The sequence below is a fragment of the Phyllobates terribilis genome, unplaced genomic scaffold (genome assembly GCF_046119375.1).
Source record: "Phyllobates terribilis strain yellow unplaced genomic scaffold, ASM4611937v1 Scaffold_11__3_contigs__length_659146591, whole genome shotgun sequence".
Lineage (NCBI taxonomy): Eukaryota > Metazoa > Chordata > Amphibia > Anura > Dendrobatidae > Phyllobates > Phyllobates terribilis.
The window spans coordinates 618420893-618438565 of record NW_027362771.1 but is presented as its reverse complement, the minus strand read 5'-3'; the positions used below and the strand labels follow the sequence as shown (position 1 = coordinate 618438565).

Sequence of the window (17673 nt, the reverse complement as noted above, 5' to 3'; positions counted from 1 at the left end):
GTATTAGCCAAAAAGGATTGGCTGGGTTAGATGCAGTAAAAAAATAGAATTAGATACACAGGCAGTGTAGCTTCCTTCACAGGTGGGCTACTCCGCTGACTAACAGACACTGCTACTAGGCCCAAAAAGATTTCCTGGGTTAGATGCAGTAAAAAATTAGAATTAGATACACAGGCGGTGTAGCTTCCTTCACATGTGGGCTACTCCACTGACTACGAGACACTGCTACTGTTATGAACTGCAACATGAACTAAGTAAAGATAGAGGAAGGCTGTCCCTACAGTAAGACTAAGCTGAATCCCTACGATATTGCGGGCTGCCTGTTCCTAGAAAACAGACCCGCCTTAGTCCTCGACTAGTCTGAACGGAGACCCATAGCATAAGGGAAGGGGTCCCTAAAGAACTAAGGACTGGGACAAAAAAAGGAACACCTCCTAAACAGAGACATAGTTGCAGAACACAAAAATACAAACAGACAAAAAGGTACTAAAGGTCTTAGAAGGACCAAGCGAACTGCAAGAGATAGACACAGAAGCACCTGGCTAGGGAAGCAGTCAAAAACTGAAATCCAGCACAGCCAAAAGGACAGAACTGGAATATAAAGGCAAATGGTCACATGACCGCAAAACACAGGAAGGAAAAAAAACAAACAGGAGGGTTCTAATAGCTGCTAGGCCCAATAAGATTTCCTGGGTTAGATGCAGTAAAAAATTAGAATTAGATACACAGGCGGTGTAACTTCCATCACAGGTGGGCTACTCCGCTGACTACGAGACACTGCTACTATGCCCAAAAGGATTTACTGGGTTAGGTGCAGTAAAAAATTGTTATTAGATACACAGGTGGTGTAGCTTGCTTCAGATGGGCAACTCCACAGACTACCAGACACGGCTACTAGGCCCTGAAGGATTTCCTGGGTTAGATGCAGTAAAAAATTAGAATTAGATACACAGGCGGTGTAGCTTCCTTTACAGGAGGGCTACTCTGCTGACTACCAGATACTGCTACTAGGCCCAAAAATATTTCCTGGGTTAGATGCAGTAAAAAATTAGAATTAGATACACAGGTGTTGTAGCTTCCTTCACAGGTGGGCTACTCCGCTGACTACGAGACACTGCTATTATGCCCAAAAGGATTTACTGGGTTAGGTGCAGTAAAAAATTGTTATTAGATACACAGGTGGTGTAGCTTGCTTCAGATGGGCAACTCCACAGACTACCAGACACTGCTACTAGGCCCTAAAGGATTTCCTGGGTTAGATGCAGTAAAAAATTAGAATTAGATACACAGGCGGTGTAGCTTCCTTTACAGGAGGGCTTCTCCGCTGACTACCAGATACTGCTACTAGGCCCAAAAAGATTTCTTGGGTTACATGCAATAAAAAATTAGAATTAGATACACAGGCGGTGTTGCTTCCTTCACAGGTGGACTACTCCGCTGACTATGAGACACTGCTACTATGCCCAAAAGGATTTACTGGGATAGATGCAGTAAAAAATTATTAGATACACAGGTGGTGTAGCTTGCTTCAGATGGGCTACTCCATTGACTACCAGACACTGCTACTAGGCCCAAAAGGATTTCCTATGTTAGATGCAGTAAAAAATTAGAATTAGATACACAGGTGGTGTAGCTTCCTTCACAGGTGGGCTACTCCTCTGACTACCAGACACTGCTACTAGGCCCAAGAAGATTTCCTGGGTTATATGCAGTAAAAAATTAGAATTAGATACACAGGCATTGTAGCTTCCTTCACAGGTGGGCTACTCTGCTGACTACAAGACACTGCTATGATGCCCAAAAGGATTTACTGGGTTAGATGCAGTAAAAAATTGTTATTAGATACACAGGTGGTGTAGCTTGCTTCAGATAGGCTACTTCACTGACTGGCAGGCACGGCTACAGGCCCAAAGGGATTGGCTTGCTTAGATGTAGTAAAAATTGGTATTAGATACACAGGTGGTATAGCTTGCAACACAGATAGGCTACTCCAATGACTAACAGACACTGCTACAGGCCCAAAAGGATTGGCTGAGCTACATTTCGCCAAATGCTGTGAAAAACACTTGCACAGCACTAGCACAGACCTGCCTGGCAAAAAGTGCTATGAACTGCTGTAACCTAGCCCTCAAAAGGGCTGCAATTAGAACTCGTCCCTACTTCCTAAACCTATCTCTCTAGGTAACTGTAAATTCGCTCGCAATTCACACAGTTATACTGTATAGCGCCCACAGCAGCAGCGGTGCCGTCTAACACTCAGCTGCAGCAGTGAGAAAATGGTGGCGACGGGGAAAATGGCTGGGTCTTATAGGGCAAGGACATGTGACATACACTGCCAATGACACATGCCCTTGCTTGTGTGAAAATAAAAGCACTTCGCTGCGTGTGTGCGCTGCTGACAGGCTGGCAGACTGCACCGCCTCACTGTAAATGCGGGAAAGAAAAAAAAATGGAGATCGACATTATTTCTGCAGAGATCCATCCCCTGCCCTCCCCCCGCCGACTCTACACTGAAACTGTCTATTAACATTGATTAACAGTATTACTGTGAAAAAATCCAGTTACGCTTTTGGTGCACGAACAGTTATCGAACATAACCTCGAACAGCCGAATTTTTTGCATTTTTTCGAGTTCGTCGAACGATTCGAACACCACCCAAAATCGCTCATCTCTAGTCTTTAAATTGTTAGTGGGTTTTTCCTAGATTTTGGCAGCCGTTGGACTCACTACATACCCTATAACTGGACAGAAAATTCTCTCCTTTCTAATGGGAACATGTCGTTACTATGGCCCTGCTCTATGTGCCTTAAATTGTTACTGGGGTTTTTCCTAAATTTTGGCAGCCGTTGGTCTCAATGCATACTCTATAACTGTATAGCAGGCCCTTGCCTTTCTAATGGGAACATGTCATTACTGTGGCCCAGCTCTATGCCTCTTTAAATTGTTAGTGGGGATTTTCCTAAATTTTGGCAGCTGTTGGACTCACTGCATACCCTATAACTGGATAGCAGACCCTCTCATTTCTAATGAGAACATGTCGTACTCGTTACTGTTGCTCAGTTATATGTGTCTTTAAATTGTTAGTGGCATTTTTCTCAAAATGTTGCAGCCCTTGGAATCACGCCATGGGCAATACCACTATAGGAGACCCACTCCTTTATAATGGGAACATTTTTTTTTACTGATATACTCCTCTATGTCTCTTCAAAGGGGTATTGGGGTGCATGAAAATTTTGGGCAGCCCTTGCAGTCACTGCATACGCAATAACAGTATAGGAAACCTACTGTTTGATAACGGGAACAACAAAGCATTGCCGAGTGCTGGCCCTTTATGAATAGAAGGCTGTAAAAATTAGTTTGTGACTTTCACAATCTATCCTTCCTAAATGAAACATGATGAGTCTGATGATATCTCACACACCACATGGCCAGATAAGGTTGTAAAATGTTAAAATGACGTTTCCCGGTGAATGCATTTGTCACGGTTGAAAGCAATGCAAAAGTGCAAAAACACTATGTGTGAACATATCCCAAGGTGTGGAGGAGCATTTTTGTTTTTGGTTATTTATTTTGCTTTATATACAAGTCATTACCCTGGAAAGGATGTTCCTTAACATATTTCCCAGGAAAATCCAGTTTGGTTCATTTTTGTATGTTTTACTGTGAGTCCGTAAAAGTGGCATAATACCTCTAACAACATTGTTGACATCAGTGACCTGTAAGTCAGGGGTCTTCCCCATTCTGTTCCTATGTCATTTAAGAGCTGTTCCCATCAATTTGGGTACTTTTTAGGCCCCCTGCAGACCGCCGGGGGGTGGTGCCAAAAAAAATGCTCGAGTTTCCCATAGACTTACATTTGGCTCTTTACTCGGTCTGTGCACTCGAGCATTCTAACTTGCTCCACCCGAGCAATGAGTACCCGAGCATTTTAGGGCTCACTCATCACTAGTCACTACCTCTACCTCATGCTGCTCTCAGATTACCTGTCAAATACCTGATGACATATTCCATTTAAGAAAAATTATTATGTTGGCTTTAAATACTCAGTTTATCATCTTTGTGATCCATTCATCTGCAGAACCTCCACATGACTTTGGTGAATCCCAACTTCTGATCATTGTCTCCATCTCTGCTGTGGTCCTGTTGGTTTTTCTGTGTGTGATCGTCGTTATCCTGAAGAGAAGAGGTAGGAGGATTATAATTTTTAGTAGATGACAAGCTTGTATCTTCAGGCACCTCCGATGCTTGATGTTTCTCTACAATCTTTGTGAAAATATCAACTAAAACTCTGATGGACTTGATAAGTTTTGTTTTTCTCTCATGCCCCAGAAAGTTATTGTCTTGGGTTCTAGGGAGTCATAATTTGGGGCCCATATACTTCTATGTGGCCTACCGGTGTCCAGCTGTGATTTCATATTGAGACACAAAGAGTATTTTTTGCTGGATTGTGAATGAATCTGACAAAATGTAGTTATGGTATGTTAAAGGTAAATATGAGGCAAATTTAATATATTTACATGGAAATCGGTGGTCCTGGCAAACATTTGGTCATCACTGGTGATTGGAATAAAAAGGCAATGTAATTAGAATAAAAGTTACAATGAAAAAGGATTAATAAAGATGATAATCGATAACAAGCTATGTACAGTAGTGTTCCAAGAGGCAAAAAGCGGTTATGTGTTATGGCCAACTGGACGGCCCATTCAGCACTGTACATCTATACAGGGGGATGCAAATAAAGGGGAGGAAAGCAGCTAATCAATTGATTTGAGGATGAGGTGTCTTCTAGATATTCTAACTTTACTGGACTTTGGACAGCTATGATGATGATGATAAAGAAAGGCTGGACAGATATCTGTCTGAGATGATTTAGTGAATCCTGCTTTGAGCAAGGGGTTGGACCAGATGACCCAGGAGGTCCCTTCCAACTCTACAATTCTATGATTCTATGATTCATTTTGGGACAACCCCTTAACAGTTACTTCTGCTTATACTTTTCAGGTGTCATTTGCACAAAGAAAAATGTGTAAGTAGCACTATATTTTGCTTTGAAATAAATACTTACAGTTCCGTGTCCCTTGGTGTATAGTATTATTAGTAGAAGACGCATACAATAAATTATTCTGATAGTAAAAAAAATGCAAAAAACACATTTTTTTCTTAGAGCTTCATTCAAAACATTTCACTATATTTTTCACTTAGAAAATGGAAAATACAATAGTAAATAATAAAAATATTATATACAGTGGGTACGGAAAGTATTCAGACCCCTTTAAATTGTTCACTCTTTGCTTCATTGCAGCCATTTGGTAAATTCTAAAAAGTTCATTTTTTTTTCATTAATGTACACTCTGCACCCCATCCTGACTAAAAGAACAGAAATGTAGAAATTTTCGTAAATTTATTAAAAAAGAAAAACTGAATTATCACATTGTCATTCAGACCCTTTGCTCAGACACTCATATTTAAGTCACATGCTGTCCATTTCCTTGTGAACCTCCTTTCTTCTGCTTCTTCATTGAAGTACAGATGTGTTTAATTAAATTGACAGGACTTGATTTGGAAAGGTACAAATCTATCTATATAAGACCTCACAGCTCACAGTGCATGTCAGACCAAATGAGAATCATGAGCTCAAAGGAACTTCCCAAGGAGCTCAGAGACAGAATTGTGGCAGGCACTGATCAGAGAGGTAAAGAAGAACCCCAAGATCACTGAGCTCCAGAGATGCAGTAGGGAGATGGGAGAAAGTTCCACAAAGTTAACTATCACTGCAGACCCTCACCATTCAGGCCTTTATGGCAGAGTGGCCCGATGGAAGCCTCTCCTCAGTGCAAGACATATGAAAGCCTGCATAGAGTTTGCTCAAAAACACATGAAGGACTCTCAGACTATGAGAAATAAGATTCTCTGGTCTGATGAGATGAATATAGAACTTTTTGGTGATAATTCTAAGTGGTATGCGTGGAGAAAACCAGGCACTGCTCATAACCTGCCCAATACAATCCCAAGAGTGAAACATGGTGGTGGCACCATCATTCTATGGGGGTGTTTTTCAGCGGCAGGGACAGGACGACTGGTTGCAATTGAAAGAAACATGAATGCGGCCAAGTACAGAGAGATCCTAGATGAAAACCTCTTCCAGAGTGCTCTGGAGCTCAGATTTGGGCAAAGGTTCACCTTCCAGCAAGACAATGACCCTAAGCACACAGCTAAAAATAACAAAGGAGTGGCTTCAGAACAACTCTGTGACCATTCTTGACTTGCCCAGCCAGAGCCCTGACCTAAACCCAATTGAGCATGTCTGGAGAGACCTGAAAATGGCTGTCCACCATCGTTCACCATCCAACTTGACGGAACTGGAGAGGATCTGCAAGGAACAATGGCAGAGGATCCCCAAATCCAGATGTGAAAAACTTGTTGCATCATTCCCAAGAAGACTCATGGCTGTACTAGCTCAAAAGGGTGCTTCTACTCAATACTGAGCAAAGGGGTCTGAATACTTATGACAATGTGATATTTCAGCTTTTTTTTTAAAATAAATTTGCAAAAATTTCTACATTTCTTTTTTTTTCAGTCACGTTGGGGTGCAGAGTGTACTTTAATGAGAAAAAAAGTGACTTTTTAGAATTTACCAAATGGCTGCAATGAAACAAAGAGTGAAAAATGAAAAGGGGTCTAAATGCTTTCCATACCCACTGTAAATAATGTTACCTCATGCCTATATGGTCGGCTTACTGGAGCAGCTGCTGGTGGTGGAAAGTGAAGTTATTTTTTCCCATCAGCCACTTGCTTACAGTCATTGAGCAGAGCAGCAAGCATTAACAGTCACCACTCACTAGACTGTGAGCAACGGTTTGATCGATCTGTGCTGTCCAGTACTACTGGGAAGACTGTGAACTGCTGTGCGGCTAAGGAAACTGTACTGTTTGTCACTGTTTGTCACTGGAGCCTGTTACTCATGAGACTTAACTTACACTAGCTGTGCGGCTTCTTATTAATTGGTACTGTTCTACCATTTATGAGGACTCTTGTCAAGTGTGTCTGGTCAGCAAGTGAAACGACCTACGTGTCTGAGCCTGAGGGTCAATACCCCTGTGTGCCTGAGAGAAGCTGCAGCATATTGTCTATGGTCGCCCTGAGTAAGGGTTCCTCCAGGATTCCAAAGAATTTATGTAACCTGTCTCGCCCCTATCTGAACCTAGCGGCGTGCATGTAACTATATATATATATATACAATGAAGGAAATAAGTGTTTGATCCCTTGCTGTTTTTGTAAGTTTGCCTACTGACAAAGACATGAACAGTCTATTATTTTAAGGGTAGGTTAATTTTAACATTGATAGATAGAATATCCAATATCAGTATATATATATATATATACAGCATTTTTATTGGTATATGGTCTCCGATGCTGGTATTTGTGCTGCCCCTATCCTGGTATTTGTGCTGCCCCTATCCTGGTATTTGTGCTGCCCTCATCCTGGTATTTGTGCTGCCCCCATTCTTTTCCCCCATCCTATTATGTGCTGCCCTCATCCCTATCCTGGTATGCATGGCATCCCTCACTCCCAATCCTGGTATGCATGTCACCCCTCACCCCCAGTCCTTGCATGCATAGCACCCCTCACCCCCAATCCTGGTATGCATTTCACCTTTCAACACTAATCCTGGTATGCATGGCAGCCCTCATCCCTATTCTGGTATGCAAGGCACCCCTCACCCCCAATCCTGGTATGCATGGTACCCCTCATCCCCAATCCTGGTATGTGTGGCCTCCTTAGTCCCCCATTCCAGGTATGTGTGGTCCCCTCACCCCCCAATCCTGGTATGCATGGTCCCCTCATCCCCCAATCCTGGAATGCATGGTCCCCTCACCCCCAATCCTGGTATGTGTGACCCCCTCTTCCCCAATCCTGGTATATGTGGCCCCCTTATCCCCCAATCCTGGTATGTGTGGCCCCCTCATCCCCAAATCCTGGTATGTGTGGCCCCCTCATCCCCCAATCCTGCTATGTGTGGCCCCCTCATCCCCCAATCCTGGTATGCATGGCATCCCTTTCAAGATGCACACATACAAAAAAAAATACTCACCTTTCTTCCCTGGGCTCCAGCGCTGCGGTGTCCTGTTCTGGCGGAGGCCGGGGGAGGAGTGTGGCGCCGGAGTACACGCGAGCCCATACCCCGCTGTCCGGTGCCATTTTACTGAAGACTCACTGCAAATGTGTCTTCAGTAAAATGGCACCGGATAGCGCTATGCGCATGTGCCGATTCCGACGCCTTCACTCCGCTCCCGGTCTCCGACAAGAAGAGAGGTGCCGGGCAAAGCTCCTCCCGGTCAGGTAAGTATGTAAGCATCGCAGTATGCATTCAGTGTGTACGCATACCACGATCTCTGGTGCCATACACCCCTCTTACCTTTAACGGCTCCATGTATGCTTCTGTCTGGAGCCAGACAGTGCAGGCGTGTTGCGCTTGTGCATTCTATAAAGGCTTCAGACAGAGATACGCATCCCCAGTTATATTATGTATATACACTGCTCAAAAAAATAAAGGGAACACTTACACAACAGAATATAACTCCAAATGAATCAAACTTCTGTGATATCAAACTGTCCACTTAGGAAGCAACACTGATTGACGATTAATTTTACATGCTGTTGTGCAAATGAAATAGACAATAGATGGAAATTATTGGCAATTATAAAGATACACTCAATAAAGGAGTGGTTCGGCAGGTGGGGACCACAGACCAGATCTCAGTACCAATGCTTTCTGGCTGATGTTTTGGTCACTTTTGAATATGGGTTGTGCTTTCACACTCGTGGAAGCATGAGACAGACTCTACGACCCACAGAAATTGCTCAGGTAATGCAGCTCATCCAGGATGGCACATCAATGTGAGCTGTGGCAAGAAGGTTTGTTGTGTCTCTTATCATAGTGTCCAGAGGCTGGAGGCACTACCACGAGACAAGCCAGTACACCAGGAGATATGGAGGGGCCGTAGTAGGGCAACAACCCAGCAGCAGGACCGCTACCTCCGCCTTTGTGCAAGGAGGAACAGGAGAAGCACTGCCAGAGCCCTGCAAAATGACTTCCAGCAGGCCACAAATGTGTATGTGTCTGCACAAATGGTTAGAAACCGACTCCATGAATGTGGTATGAGGGCCCGACTTCCACAGAAGGGGGTGTTGCTCACAGCCCAACACCATGCAGGACGCTTGGCATTTGCCACAGAACACCAGGATTGGCAAAGTCGCCACTGGCGCCCTGTGCTCTTCCTAGATGAAAGCAGGTTCACACTGAGCACATGTGACAGACGTGCCAGAGTCTTGAGACACCGTGGAGATCGATCTGCTGCCTGCAACATCCTTCAGCTTGACCGGTTTGGCAGTGAGTCAGTAATGGTGTGGGGTGGCATTTCTTTGGAGGGCCGCACAGCCCTCCTTGTGCTCGCCAGAGGTAGCCTGGCTGCCATAAAGTACAGAGATGAGATCCTCAGACCCCTTGTGAGACCATATGCTGGTGCAGTTGGCCCTGGGTTCATCCTAATGCAGGACAATGCCAGACCTCATGTGGCTGGAGTATGTCAGCAGTTCCTGCAAGATGAAGGCATTGAAGCTATGGACTGGCCCACCCATTCCCCAGACCTGAATCCGATTGAGCACATCTGGGACATCATGTCTCGCTCCATCCACCAACGTCACGTTGCACCACAGACTGTCCAGGAGTTGGCGGATGCTTTAGTCCAGGTCTGGGAGAAGATCCCACAGGAGACCATCCGCAACCTCATCAGGAGCATGCCCAGGCGTTGTTGGGAGGTCATACAGGCACATGGAGGCCACACACCATACTGAGCCTCATTTTGACTTGTTTTAAGGACATTACATTAAAGTTGGATCAGCCTGTAGTGTGTTTTTCCACTTTAATTTTGGGAGTGACTCCAAATCCAGGCCTACATTGGGTAATCAATTTGATTTCCATTGATGATTTTTGTGTAATTTTGTTGTCAGCACATTCAACTTTGTACAGAACAAAGTATTCAATGAGAATATTTCATTCATTCAGATCTAGGATGTGTTATTTGAGTGTTCGCTTTATTTTTTTTTTGAGCAGTGTATAAATATCTGCTCCCCATCTTGACTGAAACTGAAATGTTGAAATTTTTGCAAATTTATTAAAAAAGAAAAACTGAAATATCACATGGTCATAAGTATTCAGACCCTTTGCTCAGTATTGAGTAGAAGCACCCTTTTGAGCTAGTAAAACCATGAGTCTTCTTGGGAATGATGGAACAAGTTTTTCACACCTGGATTTGGGAATCCCCTGCCATTCTTCCTTGCAGATCCTCTCCAGTTCCATCAAGAATAGTCACAGAGTTGTTCTGAAGCCACTCCTTTGTTATTTTAGCTGTGTACTTAGGGTCATTGTCTTGTTGAAAGGTGAACCTTCGGCCAAGTCTGAGGTCCAGAGCACTCTGGAAGAGGTTTTCATCCAGGATATCTCTGTACTTGCCCGCATTTATGTTTCCTTCAATTACAACCTGTCGTCCTGTCCCCACAGCTGAAAAACACCCCCATAGCATGATGGTGCCACCACCATGTTTCACTGTTGGGATTGTATTGGGTAGGTAATGAGCAGTGCCTGGTTTTCTCCACACATACCACTTAATTATCACCAAAAAGTTCTATCTTCATCTCATCAGGCCAGAGAATCTTATTTCTCATAGTCTGGGAGTCCTTCATGTGTTTTTGAGCAAACTCTATGCGGGCTTTCATATGTCTTGCACTGAGTAGAGGCTACTGTTGGGCCACTCTGCAATAAATGCCCGACTGGTGGAGGGCTGCAGTGATAGTTGACTTTGTGGAACTTTCTCCCATATCCCTACTGCATCTCTGGAACTCAGCCACAGTGATCTTGGGGTTCTTCTTTACCTCTCTCGCCAAGGCTCTTCTCCCACGATTGCTCAGCTTGGCTGGATGGAAGACTTCTGGTGGTCCCAAATTTCTTCCATTTAAGGATTATGGAGGCCACTGTGCTCTTAGGAACCTTGGGTAATGTAGAAATTTTTTTGTAATCTTGGCCAGATCTGTGCCTTGCCAAAATTCTGTCTCTGAGCTCCTTGGGCAGTTTCTTTTATCTCATGATTCTCATTTGGTCTGACATGCACTGTGAGCTGGGAGGTCTTATATAGACCGGTGTGCGCCTTTCCAAATGAAGTCCTATCAGTTTAATTATCAGTTTAATTAAACACAGCTGTGCACCAATGAAGGAGTAGAACTATCTCAAGGAGGATCACAAGGAAATGGACAGCATATGACTTAAATATGAGTGGCTGAGCAAAGGGTCTGAATGACCTTGTAATATTTCAGTTTTTCTTTTTCAATAAATTTGCAAAAATTTCTACATTTCTGTTTTTGTTTTTTTTCAGTCAAGATGAGGTGCAGAGTGTACTTTAAAGAAAAGAAAATTGAACATTTTAGAATTTACCAAATAGCTGCAATGAAATGAAATGCAATAGTTTCCATACCCCTCTATATATAGGTCCGATAAGTAGTCCAAGCATTATTTAGTCACTATTCTCCTGTACATTGCCAGTATATATGCAGGTAAATAGAATTTTTTGGGAATGACAGATTCACTCTAATCCTGTATACAGTTTTCTATTGTACTAATTCATACAGAAACATACAAAGGATATTGTTCCTATGAATTTATTTCTAATTTCTAATTAAAATAACAATGCTAGATTGACTCTTGTACTATTAACCATACATCAGCATTGCAATACTGGGCAACTTGGTTTCAAATAATACATTTGCAATATATTGTAATATATAATATGTAGTAATAATAACAATAATAATAATAATATTAATAAATATGTGAAAAACTATTATTAATAGAGATAACATTAATAGGTAAAATATTAACGATATTAAGAATATATAATTATAAATAATAACACAATTGCAATGTATGATACATTTATGTACATTGTTTTTTATCAATGCAGAGAAAATGTAATGTAATATTTGCGGTTGTAAACATTTTTATTTTTTATTAATATGCACTGTTATCCCTGATAGTCCTGATGAAAAGAAGACCTCTGATAATCCGAAAAATGGTAAATATGTGAAAGTTCTGCAGTCGCAGCTTAATATGTCACATTTTTTTATATGTCTGCGTCCTGTACAGACTTGATTCTTTTGACAGCTGAGTCTTTGCTTTAGTTGCATATAGTCTCAACAATTCTCATTTACTAGGGAATTCAGGATTATATATTTTATCCAAGGGCAGACAGAGACAGAAAAGGGCCCCTGTGCAATAACAATTTGTGGGTGTTTTGCAGTCCAATAGTTCATCATAATGCATCCCTTTATTTATATTGGCTGGTAATCAAAATAATGGGGTCCCATGCCATTTTTTTAAAATGATTTAAATAAATAAATTTAAAAACCGGCGGGGGTTCCCCCCACATTTTTGATAACCAGCCAAACTAAAGCAGACAGCTGGGGGCTGGTATTCTCAGACTTGGAAGTGGCCTAGGATATTGGCCCTCCTCAGCCTAAAAGTATCAAATCTATTAGATCCGCCAGTTCTGGGCTTTGTCCAGGTCTTCCCACTTTCTGTGGTGCGGTGGCAGTGGGGTAATATTTGTGGGATTGATGTCATCTTTGTAATGTCAGCTGACATCAAGCCCACATGTTAGAAATGGAGAGGGGTCTATGAGACACCCCCATTACTAACCCCATAGTGAAAATTAAATAAAGACACACACTGAAAAAGTCCTTTAATAGAAATAAACAAACAGACTGTTTTATTTGAAATAAAATTTCTCCACCCTCTTTTACGCATTTATTACTGTAAAATAAAAAATAATAAAACACCATATTCATCACCTTTCCGCCGATAATCCAGTAATGTCTATGTCTAGATGGTTTGGAGAGCAGTCACATCAGTGATGCAACCTCTTTCCATGTCAGCTGGAACACACTGAGCACAGCGTAAGACCAGCTGCTTGTGACCGGCGGTAACATTAATGACGTCAGTGCTGGTCACAGGCAGGAAGCGCTGCACACGCTCCGCTCAGTGTGAGCCGACTGGCATGTAGAGTGGTCGCATCACTGATGTAACTGCACTCCAAACCATCCGGATCGTCATGAGACATCGCCATTAATGGATTATCGGTGGAAAGGTGAGGATTATGGTGTTTTATTATAATTACTTTTAAACACTCTGGCTGTGTTTGTATTACATTTGACTTTGCGGTTAGTAATAGGAGTGTCTCATAGACACTTCTTCATTACTAACTTGTGGGCTTGATGTCAGCTGACATTACAAAGCTGAATTCAACCCCACAAATATTACCCCACTTTACACCGCACCACGTCAAGTGGGAAGAGCTGGGCAAAGCGCCAGAATTGGTGGATCTAATACATGTGCCTTTTCTGGGGTGGCTGTGAGTTGCTATTTTTAGGCTGGGGAGGGCCAACATCCATGGCCTTTTCCCTGTCTGAGAATACCAGCCCCCAGCTGTCTGCTTTAGCTTGGCAGGTTGTCGAAAATGTGGGGGATCCCACGCCGTGTTTTTTAATTATTTACATAATTTAAAAAAAGGCATGTCACCCCTTTATTTTTGATAACCAGCCAATATAAAGCTGACAGCTGGGGGCTGAAGCCCCTGCCAATTTTACTTGTGCTAGTTAGCAAAAATAGAGGGGACTGCACATCATTTTTTAAATTTATTTATAGCACAGGCACCGGCTGATGAATTCTCTCATCAGCCTCTTCTGCTCTCAATGCTCTCAGCGAGACTAGGTGTAGCATGATGTGAGTAGTACTCTCATCAGCCGACGCCTGTGACCGGCAGTAACTATTTTAAAGCCTGTCACATCTGCTGCTGGCTCACACTCTGTCACATGTGTGATCAGAAGGATCCTCTCTCTATCCTGTAGAGTGTAAGCTCTTATGGTCAGCAGGGTCCTCTCTTTCTCTTGTAGAGTGTAAGATCCTATGGTCAGCAGGGTCCTCTCTCTCCTGTAGAGTGTAAGCTCTTATCTTCAGTGGGGTGCTCTCTTTCTCCTGTAGAGTGTAAGCTCTTATGGTCAGCAGGGTCCTCTCTCTCCCATAGAGTGTAAACTCTTATGATCAGCAGGGTCCTCTCTCTCTCCTGTAGAGTATAAGCTCTTATGATCTGTGGGGTCCTCTCTTTCTCTCCTGTATAGTGTAAGCTCTTATGATCAGTGGAGTCCTCTCTCTCTCCTGTAGAGTGTAAACTCTTATGATCAGTGGGGTCGTCTCTCTCCTGTAGAGTGTAAACTCTCATGATCTGTGGGGTCCTCTCGTTCTCTCCTGTAGCATAGTTGGTACAAGGAGGTATCTTGTGCACAAAACTGTGCAGCCATTGGTGTCTCTGCAGGTGAGTAGAGTTTGGGCCGAGGTGACAGCCAGACTGCTGCATGATTTGGCCCAGCACATGCGTAGGTGGTCAATGGCCACACGATTTTTGAATTTTTAATTTGCAGCTATTGGCTGACATCACTCTTCTCTATGCCCTAGCCCCGGCAATCACTGTGCTGAATAACTGCGCCTGGAGCAAGATGCTGGGTGGCCACAGGCATTCAGAAATGTTAGTCTTTTTCCAAAGTGCACCCCACTTGGGGAGGCAGGAGGCAGCAACCTAGGCAGGTGCCAATCCTACCTGGTGCCAATCCTGCCTATCCCTTGTCCCGACCCTGATTGTAGACATCAAATAGATGCCTTCAATGGATTCTATTCAACTCTGTCCATTACCTAGAGGCCCCCATAAATAAACATATTTTTAGGATTTTGGTGAATAACATGAACTACTACACTTTTTTTCACAAGCTACAATATATCAACATATACTGGCCTGATATAGGCCTAAAGAAGATTCATTTTGCCTCCTTCATGTCATTCGAACCCCATAGACACATCAATGATGGTTTTCTTGACACACCAAGGAGAACCAAAATCAAAAAATTACTCTAATGCTATAAGCCGTACACATCTTACTGTCAATTTCCTGAAAATTAATTTCTTTCTCCTTTTGATTTCCAGAGGAATTATCTTTAGAAGAACGACCATATTGTGAGATCTCAACAAAGGTCAGAATCTGGATTACCTAAAAATTATGGTGATTTGTACGGGATTAGAAATATAGTTGTCCAGGGGCATAATGATCGTAATTGCAGAGGTCACAAATGGGCCCGCGCCGGTGAGAGGCCCACTGATGCCAGCACAAACTTCAACTGGATGTGTGACCTCGGACGCACACACAGCTAAAGTGTATTGCTTCGCAGCGCTGAAATACATCCTATCAGCCAATCAGAGGCCAGCAGCTGATATCGGCGTGCACATGCCATGGGGTGCATGGCATTGATGACATGTACTCCTGTCATGTGCACACTGAAGTTAGCTGCCGGCTTCAGAAAAGGATGCCATGTGGTGAGGAATGGAGGTGAGGTGAGTAGTATCTATTTTTTTTTTCTATGCAATAGAGATATATATACCAGGATTGGGGAATATACTGTATATAGCAAGATGGGGCCAAGGAAAGGGGGATATATAAACCAGTATAGGGCCCAGGATGAGGGACAAATATATAGGATGGGGCCCAGGATAAGGGGCATATGTACGAGGAAGGAGCCCAAAATGGGGGACTTTAGTTTATAATGGGGAAGGAGGTGCAACTTGTATGTCCTTATAGGATTTAGAACTCTGCAATGGCCCATACATCTGACCAACACGTGATGAGGTGGGGGTATCCAAATCCTGCAGCGGGGCACATCGGACTTTAGTTACGCCCAGTCATGTAGGGAAAAGTCAGTGCTGTAAGAATTGAGACCAAAGCGAAGACAAAAGAGAAGTGAATATAGAACCAAACGGGGAGCCGCCGCAAAGAGACAGAGTTGAAGGTAGGGTCAATGAGAGGCGAATTTAATATTTTATTGTTTCTTAACTCCTCCATGGACCTAAAAATCCAGGAGAATGGAAGCCACATTACCAGTATTCTGCTTAATTTGCATAAATTGAATCCAATAAGTAAGGATTGCTTTGAAGAATTGAATTTTTTTGATAACTTCTTATTGAAATTCATTATTTTATAATTCTTCGGCTCATCTCTACTGCTCAGCTAATTTTTTTTTCTTAAGTCAAGCACAGCAAATGGCAAAGTAGTGCTCCTGTCTAGAGTTGGGCGAACCTGAAGAGAGAGATTTTTCTTTTCTTACAAGTTCGAGTCTCAATTATTTTCAATGGGGTTTGGATTCTTCTGGAAGTTTTGGGTACTGTCCTGTTACCCATACCGAACTTTATCCAAAGTTCGGGTCAGGTTCCAAAACCTAGTCTGCCCATCCCTACTTCTGTCTGGTGCCTTGAAGCTGAGCTCAAGGAAAACTCCATAATAGTTTGTGCTATGTTAGAAGAAACAAGATTTGGGCTTGGACTAGAGATGAATCAAATCGCAAGTCTCTGGTCCAGCATCCAAATTAGTGGTACATGGCTGCTAGATGGAAGGTCTGTGCACTTGTTACCTTCTAGCATCCCCAGCATGGTATTTGAATTGTTAGGGTTGGTGCAACCTCATCTGCGTGATGTGAAGTTCATGTCGCATCAGCCCTGGCACTCGGGATTCTGGAAGGTAAGAGATACATGGACCAGAGTCATGCGATTCGAATAGCTCATCTCTAGCTGGAACAGATATAAATAAAGGAGTCCAAGGCTTTAGGTGAAGGTTAATATGCCAGTAACTTAACTATAAATCTATATCATGCTCTCTGTATTTGAGCCAAAACATTGACACTGTACACATGGTCCGATCAATTATTAAACTTTTTGAATCACTTTTTGAATCATTTTGTCAGCATTCTTTGGAATCTCTAATTTCAGTAGATAAAATTAATTTTCAGAACACAAAACATGATCAAGCAGCGGAGTGTAAGGAAGATGAAATGGAAAAGATGATGGAGAAAGACATAGATGACCAGGCAAGTACCAGCAGATCTGACATCCAGCAGGTCCACTCCTCCATTTGCTAAATATTAGTGTTGAGCGAGCACTAAAATGCTTGGGTGCTCGAAGCTCGGGCTGAGCTCTCCGTGATACTCGGGTGCTTGATCCAAGCAACGAGCCCAATGTCAGTCTATGGGAGACACGAGCATTTTTGCGGCGGCACCCCCGGCAGTCTGTAGAAAGCCTAAAAAGTGGCCAAAACGATAGTGACAGTGCTCAAAAGACATGGGGACAGCATGGGCATCGCCCCAGGAAGCATTTCTGACCCCCAGGTCACTGCTGTCAACAACGTGGTCAGAGGTATTAAGCCACTTTAACGGGCTCACAATAAAACGTTCAAAAACAAAACTGAAACTGCTTTCCTATGAAATATGTTAAGGAACTTCCTTTCCAGGTTAAAGACTTGTGTATAAGGTAAAATAAATAACCAAAAACAAAAATACTCCTCCACACCTTGGGCTATGTTCACAAGTAGCATTTTTTATGCGTTTTTCACTTTTGTATTGCTTTCAACCGTGACAAATGCATTCACCGGGAAATGTCATTTTAACATTTTACAATCTTATCTGGCCATGTGCTGTGTGACACATGCATACAGTGCTGAAAAGACATGGGAACAGCATGGGGAAGACCGCTG

The 17673-nt window shown here is 42.9% G+C and overlaps 1 protein-coding gene across 2 annotated transcripts in view; it reads left to right on the top strand.

Annotated features, from left to right (window-relative positions):
- The window catches only part of LOC141165423 (uncharacterized), a 217833-nt gene that overhangs the window by 188177 nt on the left and 11983 nt on the right, over window positions 1–17673 (top strand). The window contains exons 5-9 of one of the 2 annotated variants that reach the window (XM_073651024.1): window positions 4079–4186; window positions 5002–5026; window positions 12089–12126; window positions 15084–15130; window positions 16934–17011. In XM_073651024.1, coding sequence (XP_073507125.1) covers window positions 4079–4186; window positions 5002–5026; window positions 12089–12126; window positions 15084–15130; window positions 16934–17011 — 296 coding nt within the window. The remainder of the gene's footprint in view (window positions 1–4078; window positions 4187–5001; window positions 5027–12088; window positions 12127–15083; window positions 15131–16933; window positions 17012–17673) is intronic. The other variant, XM_073651025.1, reaches the window with a different exon arrangement.